The 16,097-nt window shown below is 39.6% G+C and overlaps 2 protein-coding genes across 2 annotated transcripts in view; one reads left to right on the top strand and one right to left on the bottom strand.

Moving 5' to 3' along the window:
* Positions 1 to 52: 52 nt before the first annotated feature.
* Positions 53 to 2,633, top strand: LOC118428746 (FAD-linked sulfhydryl oxidase ALR-like). The gene is made up of 3 exons (XM_035838935.1): positions 53 to 325; positions 756 to 964; positions 2,325 to 2,633. The coding sequence occupies exons 1-3, from the start codon at positions 131 to 133 to the stop codon at positions 2,485 to 2,487; spliced, it is 567 nt and encodes a 188-aa protein (XP_035694828.1). The 5' UTR covers positions 53 to 130; the 3' UTR covers positions 2,488 to 2,633.
* A 247-nt stretch (positions 2,634 to 2,880) lies between these two features.
* LOC118428751 (mismatch repair endonuclease PMS2-like) overlaps positions 2,881 to 16,097 on the bottom strand; it is a 26,552-nt gene continuing 13,335 nt past the window's right edge. Inside the window, exons 12-20 of the mRNA XM_035838942.1 lie at positions 9,632 to 9,680; positions 7,646 to 7,676; positions 6,682 to 6,716; positions 6,493 to 6,551; positions 5,398 to 6,283; positions 4,918 to 5,011; positions 4,298 to 4,472; positions 3,877 to 3,983; positions 2,881 to 3,181 (exon numbers count right to left, since the gene is read on the bottom strand). Coding sequence (XP_035694835.1) covers positions 2,978 to 3,181; positions 3,877 to 3,983; positions 4,298 to 4,472; positions 4,918 to 5,011; positions 5,398 to 6,283; positions 6,493 to 6,551; positions 6,682 to 6,716; positions 7,646 to 7,676; positions 9,632 to 9,680 — 1,640 coding nt within the window. The 3' untranslated portion in view covers positions 2,881 to 2,977. The remainder of the gene's footprint in view (positions 3,182 to 3,876; positions 3,984 to 4,297; positions 4,473 to 4,917; positions 5,012 to 5,397; positions 6,284 to 6,492; positions 6,552 to 6,681; positions 6,717 to 7,645; positions 7,677 to 9,631; positions 9,681 to 16,097) is intronic.

Consider the following 16,097-nt stretch of genomic DNA (forward strand, 5'->3'; position numbering starts at 1 on the left):
TTGTGTAAATTCACCATTCTATGTAGCTTTTTAATCGTACCATTTGAGTAATCGGAAATGATTTGTTTTTCCAAAAACAATATTTTCTCCAAGTATAAGTCCCATCATTCAAAGCGGTTTATTTGAAAAGATGGCGGCGCCCATGCCAAATTTTCCCGGGATGTTCCCAAGCAGTTCTTCCAGCGATTCCTCGCGAAACAAACAAGACACAGCTGCAGGTGTAGGTGCGGAAGGTGGTCATGAGAAACACTGTCGGACCTGTACTGATTTTAGGACCTGGATGAGGATGCAGGGGAAAACGCCGCCCACACAAAGTAAGCCGCAGGTACGACGGTCGGTTGTTCTGTCAACATAAATTCTGGCAACACTGACTTACGCAAGGATTTAGGAGCAATTTGTTTCGCGCAAAACAGAGATGACATGTTTTGCACGATTTGTGCAAAACTTGCGTAGCTATGAAATAATTCATCCATGTTATCTTTCCAGAGATAAATGTGTCTCTGTATAATTTGTAAAACCAATGTGTGTAACTACGTTTAGGTATTGCGTAATACACATGATAAGCAAAACAGGGAGTTTAATATCTTGATGTATTACCTTGAGAGTTACCTTGCATAATCATACCAAGCCTAAGGGAATGTAGACGCATGCATTCTAATATTTGCAAAATGGTTACAAAGGGTTTCCCCATGAACCTCAAAATGCATAAAATTAAATGAGTCATTCGTAAAGAGCCAACTTGCATCATTCCACAGAAAACCAGTGAAGAGGACGATGAGAAAGACCCTGAGTGTCCCCTGGACAGAGATGAGCTGGGTAGGAACACCTGGTCCTTCATGCACACTATGGCTGCTTACTACCCTGATAAACCCTCCCACACACAGCAACAGGAGATGTCACAGTTCATCCACCTCTTCTCCAAGTTCTTCCCATGTGAGGAGTGTGCAACAGACTTCAGGGAAAGGTAAATATTGTACTGTCAGATGCTTTAAAAAAAAAGATTTGTGGCATTTTATTACTATTAAGGTGGTCATTGTGGCTTTACAGGGGAAGGTGAATGAATACAGTGCAGAGGAAAATGATATACAGTCAAACCTGTCTATAGCGGCCACTCAAGGGACTGGTCAAAATTGGCCACTATAGAGAGGTGGCCACTATAGAGAATATGCTAATTAATTGACCACAAGCAATAAGTTACACATGGTTTTAGTACCCACTGATCTTTATTCACATAATACAGTACTGTGCATGTACTGCAATGATTTTACACTATATGTATTAAGAAAACAAATGCTATAAAAAGTTTTAAATGTTCTACAGTTGATATTGTCTGAAGAGACCGGTATCGTCATATTTCTTTGATCTTTCGTCTTGTATCCTTTGATACTTCGCCGTCCGTGTGTTCCCTCCCGCGTTCACACGTCAGGTTCGCCAATTATGCTAATGTGGTACTCACAAGAAAAGTCTCGTCATTTTAGACTTATCTCTTAATAAATGTAAGAATAAAATCCACCATAGTCTGAAGTTCATATCATTTTGTCTTTGTAACAATTCATTTAGAAAGTTTTTGTGATAAAAATTAACCTAAGCGATAGTGTATTAGAACGTAACTTTAACGCAATTTACCTCTGTAATATTGGTGTCGTCTATTGACCTTATATGACCTCGCTTGTCGGCGGGTATGGGTAGCGCCAGTTTACGAAGTTTTGTTTTGAAAATAAATCAAAGAGGTTTTAAATCCGGCGTAGGGTGACGATACGGCAGCTGTATATGGCCGAACGCGTGCCGAAACATAGATCAGCGGTCCGCGTGGCCGTAATTGGCAGTGTTTTTGTACCTGCGGGACCGGAAATAGTGTGGCCGTGGCCGCGTTGGACAGGTGGCCGCTAAGCCTATTTCTTAATCATTACGAATCCAAGGGACCGACAAAAAGTGGCCACTATGGGCAGGTGGCCGTTATGCAAAGGTGGCCGCTAATACAGGTTTGACTGTACTCTTACGTGGACTAGTAGCAATATTGCTAATATGCAGGAAAGGTGGCAATATTCTTAGCAAAATGTATCATTGTATGTACGGTAATTGATGCACTGCATAAAGTACTTTTTACATTAAGTTTCTATTTTGCAGACTTACCTATTTCAACCGATAAATCTCTATCAGCCTATTCATAATACATCGCTAGAAATAAGTTTTTAAAGACCTTGTTAGAACTGTTTGTAAGTAGCTGACTTGGACTTTAAAGATTTGATTTGATGACTTTCGATCAATGAATCCTTATCAGCCTATGCATATCATTACCTTGTGTTCCTTAACTGTTTCCCCAGGTTGAAAAGCAACCCCCCTAATGTGGCCAGTCGCCACCACCTCTCCCAGTGGATGTGTGAGGAACACAACAATGTCAGCAGGAGGATCGGGAAGCCTGAGTTTGACTGTTCCAAGGTGGATGAGAGATGGAGAGATGGCTGGAAGGACGGGTCATGTGGTTGAAGAGTCATTGATTTCTGTTTCTTTAACATTACCACCGACAATGTGCAATATCTGTAAGGATGCTGGTGTGGTGAATGGCATGTCAGTGATGAGCTGCAGTTTTAAAGTCTGGACAACATTGATGAAAGTTACAGTCAAAATCAAATTGTAATAAAAGTTTATTTAACGGAATTGTACTCTTTATATTACAACATCAACCATCATACTCTATTGTAGCATTTATGAAAATTAAAAAAATTCTTTTGATTCTAAGATTGTTTCCATTTTAGACTTTATTCACCAGATCAGTCCTCGTCAATTTAGCACTAATTGTACTACATGTAGGAAATAATAAGTAGTAAAAAACTCTACTCAGTGCACATGCATGTGAATTTCAATACAAACACACAGAAGTACTGTCCTAATGCTTGGTCGCAAAAGTTGCCTTGGTGAGATAATACTACTTCAATGATTCCTAACAGAATCTTAGCCTTAGAAATGAGAACTTGGCTCAGTCTGGCAGCATGTTGAGGTTAAAGAGGTGCCTCATAGTGGGGCGGCCATGAGGACAGTTCCACGGCTGCTCAATCTCTCCCATGTGGCTCAGCAGTTGGCGCATCTCTCCCCGGTTAAGGGCTGTGCCAATCATCACTGACTTACGACAGGCTCGCGACGCAAACATCTGTCTGACACGTGACGGACGGCACATCACACCCTGGAAAAGAAGGGGACACTGATTAAACATCATAGAACCCACAGAAACAAACGTTATAGACAGCGTGTATGTACATGTATTTAAGAGGTTGAATATAATTTCCATGCCATCTTTTGCTGTATAAGCACCATACACTCTGCTTAGGCTTGTAGGCATTTTGTTTCATCTTGAAAGATAGGATCTAATTTGCAAGTAAAACAGATAAAAGGAAAATGCCTGCATGTGTTACTACTGCCAGAGGTTACTACTGTTCCTAAAGAGCTATGTCCTTGGTGCTGAATATCCTTCAAATGGAATAAATGTACTTCTATCCTTCAAAAATTGCCCATATCTTTTAACCCAATAATGTACAGTGTCTTACAAACTGTTCATGTGAATGTACACATGACAAACCCTGCAATACGTCATCTCCGAGATTTATAATTACACTTCAAAGTTATGTATACTGTGGTCAACAAAACCTAATCTCCAGGCAGATCTACCAGTGGCATAAGGAGTTTAGCTGGCCAAGGAGTGTTCTGAATCAGTGGCTCAGAACACTCCTTGGCTAGACTGATTAAATCTCGCTTATAGCAGCCCACCAAACATCCAGTTACAGCCCTGGACAGCAGAGTTTGTGTTACACAGACTACTCCTTGGCCAGCTAAACTCCTTATGCCACTGGTAGATCTGCCTGGAGATTAAACAAAACCTACCGGTGCATCACTGAGCATGAAGATGAGTTCTTCTATATCCTCCTTCCCAAACGTCCAGTTCTTACTGACCGGCATGGACACCAGCTTGACTCTTTCTGTACAGGGTGCTGGGGAAGACCAAAACATTTTCATCACAACCCTTGAACTCAAGAATTTTCAACATACAATTAAGACAAGAATTGTTTTGGGCCTTTGCTTACACCAGATACAAAAGTACAAACTTATCTTCTTAAACACAGAAATGTGTTATGTTTGTGTCATGACACCAGCACTAGTTGTGGGTGTCTCAAGCCTATTGTCTTGTTGCAATTCCAAAGCACATCCAAATATCTAATGTCTTCTTCATCTAAAGTGTTTCTCTGACAAAGGTGGTCTCAACTGCATACAAACCCTTGCTTTCTGCGAATTGTAGGTACATTACCATCTTCCTGGATGGTGAATTCAAAGCCGTTCTTCCTGAAGATGTCCATGTTGTCCATGAGGATGCTCTCGTTGGCTGCGGTGAGGTGGAGACTCTGTGGCTGGATCAGCCTCTGTCCCTGCAGCACCGTGTTCCTCTGCAGCATCTCAAAGTTGTACTTCTCATCTGTGGCATGCTACAGTAGATGCAAAACACAATGTCAGTAAAATGGATGTGATCATTGACCAGACATTAGACATGGTTTACAGCCCCTAAAACTAACATGGGGGTTGCTCAACACAGAGGCAGCTGTTAAACATTTTCCCAAGTGTTCAAAAATTCTCAGGAACCTTTTTCATAAATCCAATTTTTCTGGTGGTAGAAAAAAAAATTACTGTTCTGAGAAAACAATTGAGAAAAGTGAAATTTACGTACAGTTGTCTTTTTTGATTGTGCTGTCATTGTACAAACGTAAAATGGTTTAAAAAACTATGAGAGAAGGGCAATTTGACACTGATGCAAGTTGTCAATTGAATATACTCCTTGAGAGTAAAACCTTTAACATGGCCTTTACAAGTACAATTGCTTGTTAAAAAATCAAACTTTGAAATCATAAGGATATTTTGTGATTGTTTACATACCTGATCAATGATGAAGAGGTCTCCACCCAGTCTTGCGATGATGAAGCCAAGGTTAAACTGTCCCAGGATCTCCATCTGTGTGAACTTGTCCTTGCTGCAAAGAAACAACAAAAGCATAACCTTCAAATATCAAAAGCTGAACAGTCCACAGACAAGAGTGCAGTCTTTTAATTATACTATGGTCAACCACTGTCAAGAAATTTGAAGTGTTACCTGTACCTCTGCAGTTAGGCAACAAAAATACTGTAAGGGGAATTCGGAAAATGTTTGCAGTTTCCATGGTAACATTTTTACTGTGACCTTAAAATCACCACAAAAATTTGTGGTCTGTCTTCTGCCGGCCTACTTCCTTGTTTCAACCCTGAACTTTAAACTACTCTGAACACTTTAATTTCTCCCTACTGCAAAATTACATTCCCACAAACACTTCACCTATTACAGTATTACAAGCCCTTGTTGTTAATCCACATGTAAGCTCACCTGATCTCTCTCCTCAGCTCATCCTCTGCTGCCTGGTTATCACTTGGTGAGATTTTAGCCCTGAATGACCTTCCCATCATCTCTGTTCTCTCTTTATGTTCTGCATGTCTTTTTAACTTCTGTCTTAAGGAGTCCATACTGAAGCCAAGTTTGATTTCCTTCCTGTGTATGTCAGTTGCTTGGTCAAAGGACACTGGAAGGATTTCTGTTTCAGACTCTTCTGTAGTTTCTTTCTTTACTGTTTCTGTACAGGTAGAGTCACTCCTGGTCAGAGAAAGTGGTGATGTTGTTGCACGTTCAGAGCTACACGAAGAAAGGTTGGCACCACTCACTTTCTCATTCTTTGCATCCTCCTCTTGTAATAATGTGTTTAGTTGATTTTCAGAATCTGACCTTGCAAGAGGTATTCTACTGTTCTGTATTTTGACCTCTTTGACTTGCACGGTAATTTCATTTCTTTGACATAAATCTTTGTTGGAATCATTGTCGCTAGTAGATGCATTGATACTACTGCCATGCTTCTGTGGAGTCTCTATACATGTGATGAGAACGGTTTGCTTCTGCTGCTCTTTGTTACTTTCATCAGACAACACAGCAAGGCATTCATCTGTTTGAATCCTGTCATGGTCATGAACAGGTGTGAATGATTCAAGCTCAGGAGCAGACTTAATACTTTTGATGTTAGTGGCAGTTTCAAATCTGTTATCTTTTGACATCTGATCAGTCATACTGAGGGTACAATGAAGGGGATAATCAGGTTTTCCTTCCTCTTCACATTCAACGGTTTCTTCTTTGTCAAGCAGAGATACGCTTGTAGCTTCTGAGCTCTCGGAAGCTTCCTGTTTGCCAGAGGGAGGACTTCTGAAGAAAGTATCCAACTTCCTCTCTGTTGTGGGGACAGAAAACACAAAGGAAACAAAGGATCTGAGTGATGGTTCCTACAAAGTGTAAAAAGAAATAATGTGTTCCTCCCAACACACAAATTTCTGTCCCAGTAGTATAGTTCCTGGAGACAGCCCTTATATTTTGCATACACTTCTTTTCACCTTATTCTCAACATATTCCAATCCTTTTAATACATAATCATGTACATACGTTTGGGAGTTCTGCCCTGGGGGGTGTCATCTTTGTCCACCGATGGATGAGAGAAGGACCTAAAATTGACAAAAAATAGTTAATTGTAAGTCCTTTATCAAAATGAACACTGAAGATGGCACAATATAGACAGTGTCATAACAGGCAAAATGTCATCCAAACTTTATTCATCCAAGGAGTGTTTCACACCTTTTGAGCCCTGCCAAAGAAAGGCCTGCAGATTTCTGTAGGGAGTATAAAAAAGGTGACATACATTATAACCAACATAGTCATACAAACAAATAAACAACAAATATTAATGTCTCATTAGATCTAACAAAATTTTCAAAACAGCTAACTTCTCAATGCATTATTCTTTTACCATTATCCAATTAAAACTAAACTTTTGTACACCAACCCACCATTACACCTGTAATGAATCTTGTCCTTAAGATTTAATCACAGTTGATTGCTTCAGGGAGAGCACAGCTCTCCTGCTGCCATCCGCTGTCACCCCCACATGGCAACTACATGTATCCCTTCTTTCTATGTAGCACGTCTATATCAGTGAAACTTTGCACTAGCCAAATCTACCTTACAAATATCACTATTTTTACTCTAAGTCTTTGAGACTGTACATGAAATTAGCCTTTGGGCATGATATTGCAAATAAAACAAGCTAATATAAATATCCACCCATTGCATAAAATGCCCCTTTGTACATTAGTTCACCTTTACTTGTGGGGTAACCTATATCTGTTCTTTTAAAAACAGGGTAGGGATACAGTATCATGATCAAGTTGATGGATGTTGGTTACAAACTGCAGTGATTGAAAATGTTGCAGTTTCAAAGCACCATCCATCATCACGATATCCTTAAATACCCTGTTTTTAGAAACAAAAGATATAGTTTACCCCGCGGATAAATGCCAACTAGCGTTAGTACTGGAATTGCAAAAAAATAAAATAAAAACTTGGCACATGCTTGAAGGCACGGCAACTCGGATCTAATGTTTATTGACCGGGCACGTGCTTGGAACATTTTATTTTTACCAGAGTGTAGTAAACAAAAGGAAACTAAAAAATCTTGAACTACAGCCCCAAAATAGCATAATCCTACCATAGATTTGCTTACGTAAAAGCAAACGAATGATTGATGTACATGGTAACCTACCTTGACACTGCAAGGTTCTGCACACGTTGCCCTGTGGAAAACAGCAATAACTCATGTCAGAGGGGAACAGTTTCAGGATTAATGCCGCCTGCAGGTGTTCCAGGAGATACCACCCTGGATTACAGCGGGGGACGTCAGGAGACTTGTCCTCACATCATTCATTACATTCCCTGTCCCAGGACATCTGTCAGGAACTACTGTAAAGTTGGAAATGTTTACAGTGATTTCGTTTTGTCAGTGATCTCTCCACCTCACCGCAAATATGTAGCCGCCTTCGCGGACTTTGAGTGGAGGGGGTTTGCTTGTTTCAGAGTTGGCTTAGGTTCCCTAATGCTAGAAAAGGGAGTTTGCCAAGGAAGAGAGTTTGCCTAGAAAGGTAGCTTGCTGTGGAAGAAAGTTTTGCCCCCACTTTGAGGCAAACTCCCTTCTTCTGCTTTGACATTTAATTAGACAACTCAATTATGAGTGTTCATTGTATCAATTACAACACTGAAATCTTCCCTTCCACTCTTAGGCAACATCAATTTAATTTGTAGGGCCTTGGATTTAAAAAAAACAATTGCTTATTACCTCCATGAAAAAATAGTTTTGGGTGTGTCTGTGTGTGTGTCTGTGTGTGTGTTAGTGTTTCCGGATATTTGTGAACATCATAACTTGAGAACCTCTTGATGGACTACGATGATATTTGGTATGTGGGTAGGGGTTGGGAAGACGAAGGTCAAGGTCACTTTTGGGCCCCCTGGTGTGTGACCTTGGTACTGCAGTGCAACTTCCGGTTTTGCTATCTCGGTGTTCTGAACATGCTATGGTCAAGATTTTTAAGTATTAGATAGCTCTTGTGCTCAGGAAAAAATGACATAAGTTTGGGCCCCCTAGCGTCTAGTTTTGGGATAGCAGGGGCATTTTTGTCAAAAACTTCTGACGAGGATAACTCAAGAAGGGAACAACGGATTTTCATGATTTTTGGTATGTAGGTACCTTAGACAATGTTGGACAAGATATAATACTAATTATGCAAAATAGGAGTACATTTGCATAATTAATGAGAATATTCTATCATAGCAATTTTTCAATGTATCTCTTGTCCCGTACGTGATATGGTTGGGTGGTAGATAGCTTTTAGCGTCATGACAAAGTGGGGCAAGTTTCAGTCCCCTTACATTCAATTGTGGAACTGCAGGGGCATTTTTGTCAAGACACTCCAAAGAGGATAACTGCAGAAAGGAACGGCGGATTGCCTGCATTTTAGGTATGCAGGTAGCTTAGGCAAAGATGTTCATAATGATATGCATCTTATGCAAATAAGGACTTAATTTGCATAATTAATGAGGAAATTGTATAATTTCATTGTTTGATATCAAATATGCAAACGAGGAACATATTTGCATAATTTATGCAAAAATTGCAAAACAACTTAATGATTAATGATTTGAATTGGGAATTTTACTTGTGACATGTGTACTGTACGTTCTTCAATGATGAACAGCACCATGCATAAATCATGTTAATGTTAAGTCATTTGCATGAAATTAACAAAAGCTCTCAATATTCATGGAGGTATGAGGTCGCTGAACTCTAGTTATATACTAGTATTAACTGGAAAAACAAAGCCTGTGGACAAGGTCTATGACTTGGAGCACTCAGTTTTATTGAAGTAGCTATATGAAAGTTTTCCTCCCTGCCCTCTACTTTTAAGATACTACAATGTACTTGCTATACCTTTATCGTAACACATCTAAGGACCAAGAAAACAAATTGGTGTGCTTTACAGTGAAATTTTTATTGTGCTTAATCAAAGTCCCCACGAAAACAAATGAATTTGCCATATTATGGAAATGGCAAGTGACAAAAGTTTCCTAGAAAATGCACAGCTATACAAGCACTGTTGTACACATGACAAAGGACAAGTACTGAATACCTAAGATTGTCAAGAGAAGCCAGTTTTAGTACGTAGGCGTAAATATGAAGAAGAACAAGATGAAGTACCTGCTGTCTCTGCTGACAGATGACGGTAATTGAAGATTCGAGGCGGGAACTGCACCAAAAATAAAAATTTGATTAGAGGCTTTGAGAGTTTGATTACAGGGGAGTTAATGGGCTTTATGTGCCAATCATGCACAGTGCATTGGCTTTTTTTCCAGAAGACTGGGCAATCAGAAAGGCACTAAAGAAGAGCAGTCATCATTAGAGCATTATATCTATAAGCACCTTGAACATTAGACAAGCAGCACTTCATACCATAAAAGTAGTACTTTATTTTCACATTCATAGAGTCTTTTGACCTTGAGATGAGGGGAAAATGTCCTTGAGAAAATGGCAGAGCATTCTGAAAAGTTAAATGGACATGATTGCATTGATAGGCATCATCATTTGAGGTTTGCTAATACAAATGTATCCTACTTTGAGACTGCACATTGAATCTATTGCCTTTATCTTCTGTATTGAGACTAGCCTGCAATTCAAGAGACTATAGTGTAAATCTAAAAATGTTAATGGTGGTTTCATGTTGCTGTTTTCACAGTGATTTCACTCTCCTCAAGATCTGCAAATTCACACAAAACGGATTTCTACTGTACTAAAAATTTTTTTCGGCCAGAAATTCAAAACGCTGCAAAAACCTACTTTCCCAAAACTGAAGCCCAGGCTAGGTAGAATAAATGAATTTACAGTAACATTTGCTATAGAGGATTGATTAGGATGGTGAAAAAAAACACATCACATTTCTTACTACATCATCTCAGACTTAACAAGACAAAAATATCTTTTTCCTTCTACTGAATAATCTATATTCAATCTTACTACATGTGCTAAATCTTTCATACCTTTAAGTATACTGTGTAATAAGTCTTGCTTTGTACACATTCAAGTAGAAACAAAAGGGTTTACACAAGAAGTAAGATAAGACTTTAAGAGGTTTATGTTTTCATTACAGACCAGATATGTTCAAACATGTAACAATCATGAAGTGATGCATTTCCTTGCCATTAGCACTGCTCATAATATAAGACATAAAAGCAAAACGATGCGGAATAAAACAGCCTTGGGTTCCATGGAAACATGTACGTCAGTAAAAGTGTCAGTTTCATTTCTTCATATGAATACTGCATTCAATATGATACTAGTGTATTGTCTTAATTCTGTCAATATTATTACTGAAACAGTTGCTTCCTAGTTAAGTTTGAAATTTGAGCATTTTTAGGTTCAATGAATTTTGCTGGAAATCATTCAACAGAAGTCTTTCCTCCAGTATATCCTTTGAAGCGACTAATCCCCAAAAGTGAAACAAGTAGCTGAAATGTGAAAAGCACACCGATGGATGCAGAAAACTTTAAAGCCTTAAGCTCCACGTAAATTGTTTTCTGTTTCTTGCCAAGTTGTCTGAGCAAATTGAATTACTAGTGATAGCAACGAGGCACCGAAGTACAAAACTATCTTCCAACAAATTAGCTACAACGTAGCTCTCAACCCAAAAAGGTATTCATGTGGTACTCATTGGCTTACTAAAGCTTTAACCTTCTTTCTGCTATCCAATGCAATATCCAGTACAAATGTGGTGCAAAGTGGCGACCTCAGGAGGCTGAGAGTTAAGAAAACTCTGACTAACAAACAGCCACTCCCCTATGTATACAAAGTGCTGTTTTATTTGCTGACCCCAAATCTGCCGCTATGAAAGACTGCCAGGATGTTTAGGCATGACCACATCTTCTATGCATCACTGTAAGCCACCTTGAAACAACATTTGCATAATCTGAATAGACGGGGAAGTGCGTAGGACTTGGTAAGGAGGGAAATGTACGTCTCCTTAAATACATCATGCGTGCTGATGAACATCTCGGCAGTTTCACACATCAAGACGAGGAAGCTGATCAACAACTGACGGACAGCAGAGGAAAACATTTACTTTGATGGCCACAACTGTAACAGTTGCTCCAGTTACTGGCAGGTGAGTTTCTTTTCTTACTGAAAGCCACAGAGCATGATAAATACTACATGTACTGAATGTGACAGTAAGTGCGGCAGCCATTCTTTTTTTAAAGAGGAACAAAAAGATCTTTTCAGTGTTTTGACAGTTTAGATCTTTGTGGTGAAATACTGCAAAGAATGAAGTTTCCAACCTCCTAGTATATGGAAAAGTGATCACTCAATGTACCAATGGCAAATGCAAAGGACAAAAGTCGGAAAAGATGAAAGGAAAACCCAAATGTTGATGAAATGTGCCAAGATATACCATAAAAGAGACAAGCAACTTTAGCTGCACATGTTTGTTGCTCGATTCCAATGATTTCCTGTTCCACATTTTTCATGAGATTTCCACAGATCAAGCTCTTTTTTTGTGGGTATAAAAGAACTGAGTAACTTCAGCTGCACATGTCAGTAGCTTAATTCCCATGAATCCTGTTTAGGGTCCACATTTTTCAGGTTTCCAAGGATGAAACCCTTTGTCTTTTGAATCCTTTCTTTCACTGGATCAAAGAGATGATCAACTTTAGCAGCAAATGTCTGAAACTCAATTCCAATTTTCCTTTTTGGCTTGACATTTTTTAGAAGATTTCCTAGGATGAAAGTCTTAAGTTTGTTTTCTGAGTCTATTTTTCTGCCACTGAACTATGCTACCACAGGAAGCACCATCATTTGTTTAAACATCGTTTTGAGGCTTCAAATAAGTTCAGATACCAAAACGATTTTAGGGATTCATTGTGTACAATCTCAAGCAAGACTTAGAAGTGTATTTTAACAACTTTGATCCCAGAATGCTACTTGAAAATGTCTTGCAAGTGTGTCAGTTGTTCTGACAGAAGACAAATGGGAGTCCCTCTCACTGCAAATTGTGCACATCGGACATTTACATCTGGTGCGTCAGTCATGACGTCTGTCCAGATCTTTTTGTTATCACCTTTAAAAGCCATGGTATTTTAATATGAAATCAAGACACAAGTACACAATGAACTCATCAGTTATATTGCCCTTGACTTTGCTGATCTTTGAAGAGGTCTGGGAATTTTGTAGTGTGATGAGAAAAGAAAACAGCCACAGCAGTCTATCAATCTGCATCGCAATAAATTTGCTAATAGGCGTCAGCATGTTCCATCAATATTTGCATCACTTGACACAGTTGGTTTAGCCACTGTGTACATGTCTAAAGGGTTACAATAACATGATTTTAGCGCGAGATTGCTGCTTAAAAGGGCATCAAATACAGGGCTTGTCATATTACCAATATCGGGATGCTTGTTTCATTAAGAAGCAGTAAAGAGCTTTAGTGAAGTAGATGTTGTTGTCTTTTCCCGCGTGTGCTGAGCCGCTGGTATTTGTACGTTTCGGCACGTAATACGCTCGCTGTTGCTGAGCAACACGGTAAGACTTGTCAGAAAAGCAATGACTCCCACTCACCATTACTATTCAAATATTGATGTTCAGCTTTAAGGAAGAAGACTATTACCAGTTGGCAAAGAATATCTGTCAATAGAATAGGAAGACGAAAGTCCGTATACAGGAATGAAGATTGAGCAGATGGTTCAGACATGTAAGGGTCATTTTCTAAGGAGATAAAAGCTACATGATGCTCTTCCTGTATCCTGTAGGAAGTGCGGTTGAAAGGTTGTGACACGTGGAAGCCTTATAATTGGCATGACCAGTTGGTTTCACCTTACTACCTGTTTACTCACCTGCTGGTCCGGTGAGAAGACCTGGACCTGATATGTCACATGGACATGGGTGAGATGTGCACAGCAGGGCCACTTAACTTTGTTAGACTAGTTTGAAAAAGTCACTTTTAGATGTTCATTGACAAATGAAAAGTAGATATAAGTTAGTGTATACTAAAAGTTCTAACAGTAATAATACTAAAAATGGATGGAATGTTTTTTTTTTCAATCACTGGCACAAGCAAAACATTCTCAAGGTTATCTTTTGATGGACTGGAGCACAACATTTTTTGTTGGTCCAACGAGAAGAGAGTATGTATTACTAAGAAAAACACAATTTCACAGGTGTGTTTCCTAAAGGTAACTTAACAGGCTTTCCAAACATCCTAGCAACACCTACCCAAGTGAGAAGGTGTGATCGGATTGTAGCGCGATGCTCCAAAGACAGGACACAAAAGGGCGCAAGGATCTGTTGGCTGCTGCCTTACTACTGGTTACCTAAGCAAGCTTCTTAATCAGATTAATAAGAGAAGGACAACAATTAAGGAAGCCCAGGCTTATGGGTCAGTAGTAATGGGGCCCTTTGTACTGGTTAAAAATCACTGGAAGCAACAAGATAAACCACAAGGAATAGAGCTATAGCTTCACAAGACTGCGCAATCTACTTATCGTCCAAAAAAAGCTGGCACTGTGTTGTCAGTTTTCGAATTCCCCCTGTAGACTACCAGAAAGGATTCAAACTTGAAAGACTGCAGCAAACTTTTTTATAGGAGATGCAGGGGAACAGATTTGATTCAAAGCAAGTTTCTTTGAGGCTGCTGCTTGCTGAAATATTTGCGTCTTTCAATTGAAAACAACAAAATATATTAAAAGTACTTGGTCATACATACAGAATCTGTGGAAGATAAGATGCAATACTGTGATGAGTTATTTTTATGTGCAATACTTAAATGCAAAGACCATTTCATGGTACACACATGCAGACAGGGCCTAAAGTAAAAGCCAGCAGTGTGCTCCGTTTCACTGTGCTAATGGCAAGCAACAATAAAATGTGCTGAAATAGGACCAGGTACCACTTTGCCTGTGTCTTGAGCTTCATAGAAAGGCCTTCTAATTTGTCTAAACTTTGCCTGGACAGCTAGTACTGTTGATAAAAGCTTATAAATCACTGTCTGAAAACTTGACAGTGATCTTTAGGGCAAACTTCCCTGTGGTCAGAGTGGGCACATTCAGCTTTCTCACACATGTAGATGGTCTAATTTTACACACAGAAGACCTTTGAAGACGAGCTTTGCCGAAAGAAAGTTCTACAGTAGCGCCTTTGAAAACTAATTAGAGAAGTTGAAAGACATGATGTTGTAACCTTAAACATTTGCACACAGGATTGATGTACGTCTTGGTTCAGATCCTCTTCTATCAATAACTGCGATGACACAATTTCTTAAAACGTGTCACAATAAAAAGGCTCAGTCTGAACTTTTTATGTATTGCTCCATGGTTAACGTTGACTGCAGCAAAATGTAATGTTTACAGTCATGGTGGCGCAAAGCTACCATCGGCACGAAGTGGAAACTGAAATACATTGATTTTACACTTGCTCTGAAGAACTTGGAGATTCAAATACTAATGATGACTTTCACCTGGGCTCTTAAGGGTTGGCTTCAAGTTGCTGTAATTTCAAAGGCAAACACTTGGCTGGTGGCTCAAACATTGTAACAAGCCAACAAGGTTGAAAACTCACTTGCAATGTGTGAAGAATCAGTGGAAACGTTAGGTGGGCTGAAGCAGGTGTGTGTGTTTCTACTGCAAGCATGCAATGATGCCACACATATAATCCCAAAGGCATGGTATGTTCCTAACATGTACATGTAGAATCCTACCAGCTGCTTTCTAGTATGAAGCAAAGGTTTGTTGGCAAATTTTCTACTTGTGTGAAAACCTTAATGGTTATTGCTGCTAATATGGATGATGCTAATTTCAAACATCAACTGTTACATTCTTGTTTTTCCATTTTTCTTACAGTAGAGCCCGAGTTGACGCCTTCATCTGATCAAGATGCTGTTGCAAAGATTCCCAGTCCACAGGGAACCAGTCTTCTGCTTGTTACTCCTTACCTGCATCTGTGTGGTGGTTCATGGTCAAGACTGTCCGTCTGAGTGCACATGTGAAAACCCTGTGCAGGTGAGACTTTGACACTTTTTAGTACACTTTTGTTCTAATCAAAGTACTAATCAAAATCGGTAAAGCTGCAAATATTCAATTTTCAGGGTTTCTGTTTTCATCAATTTTTCTCAGTTACAGAAATGTTACTTTATTTCAGGATCTTTAATTTTCATTTATATCAAATTATTAGATTTTTGCTACACTTCTGATTCACTAATACAAAGCTGCAAGGCAATGAAAACTTCAGGGTCTCTACTTTTATCAGATTTTCCCCTGCTGAATAAACGTTTCTTTTCCACACACTCAGGCTGTTTGTCAGGGGGCAGGCTTGACAACTGTACCCACTGGCCTGGGCGCTGGCACATTATTCCTTGTCCTTGATGATAACAACATCACACAAATGCAACAAGGTGAATTCTCAGGGCTCCCCAGCCTGTTTGGACTCAGTGCTTCAAGGAACCTGATTTCCAGCATAGAGGAGGGCACGTTCACAGGACTGGCCTCACTGTGGCTACTCCTGCTGGAAGAGAACCAGTTGGTAGATGTACCGAACGGTACCTTTGACGGGCTGACGAGCTTGCAGCTACTCTCCCTGGAGGGAAACCAGCTCTCCTCTCTGGAGAGTCATGCCTTCAGTCCGCTGA

The sequence above is a fragment of the Branchiostoma floridae genome, chromosome 13, assembly GCF_000003815.2.
Source record: "Branchiostoma floridae strain S238N-H82 chromosome 13, Bfl_VNyyK, whole genome shotgun sequence".
Lineage (NCBI taxonomy): Eukaryota > Metazoa > Chordata > Leptocardii > Amphioxiformes > Branchiostomatidae > Branchiostoma > Branchiostoma floridae.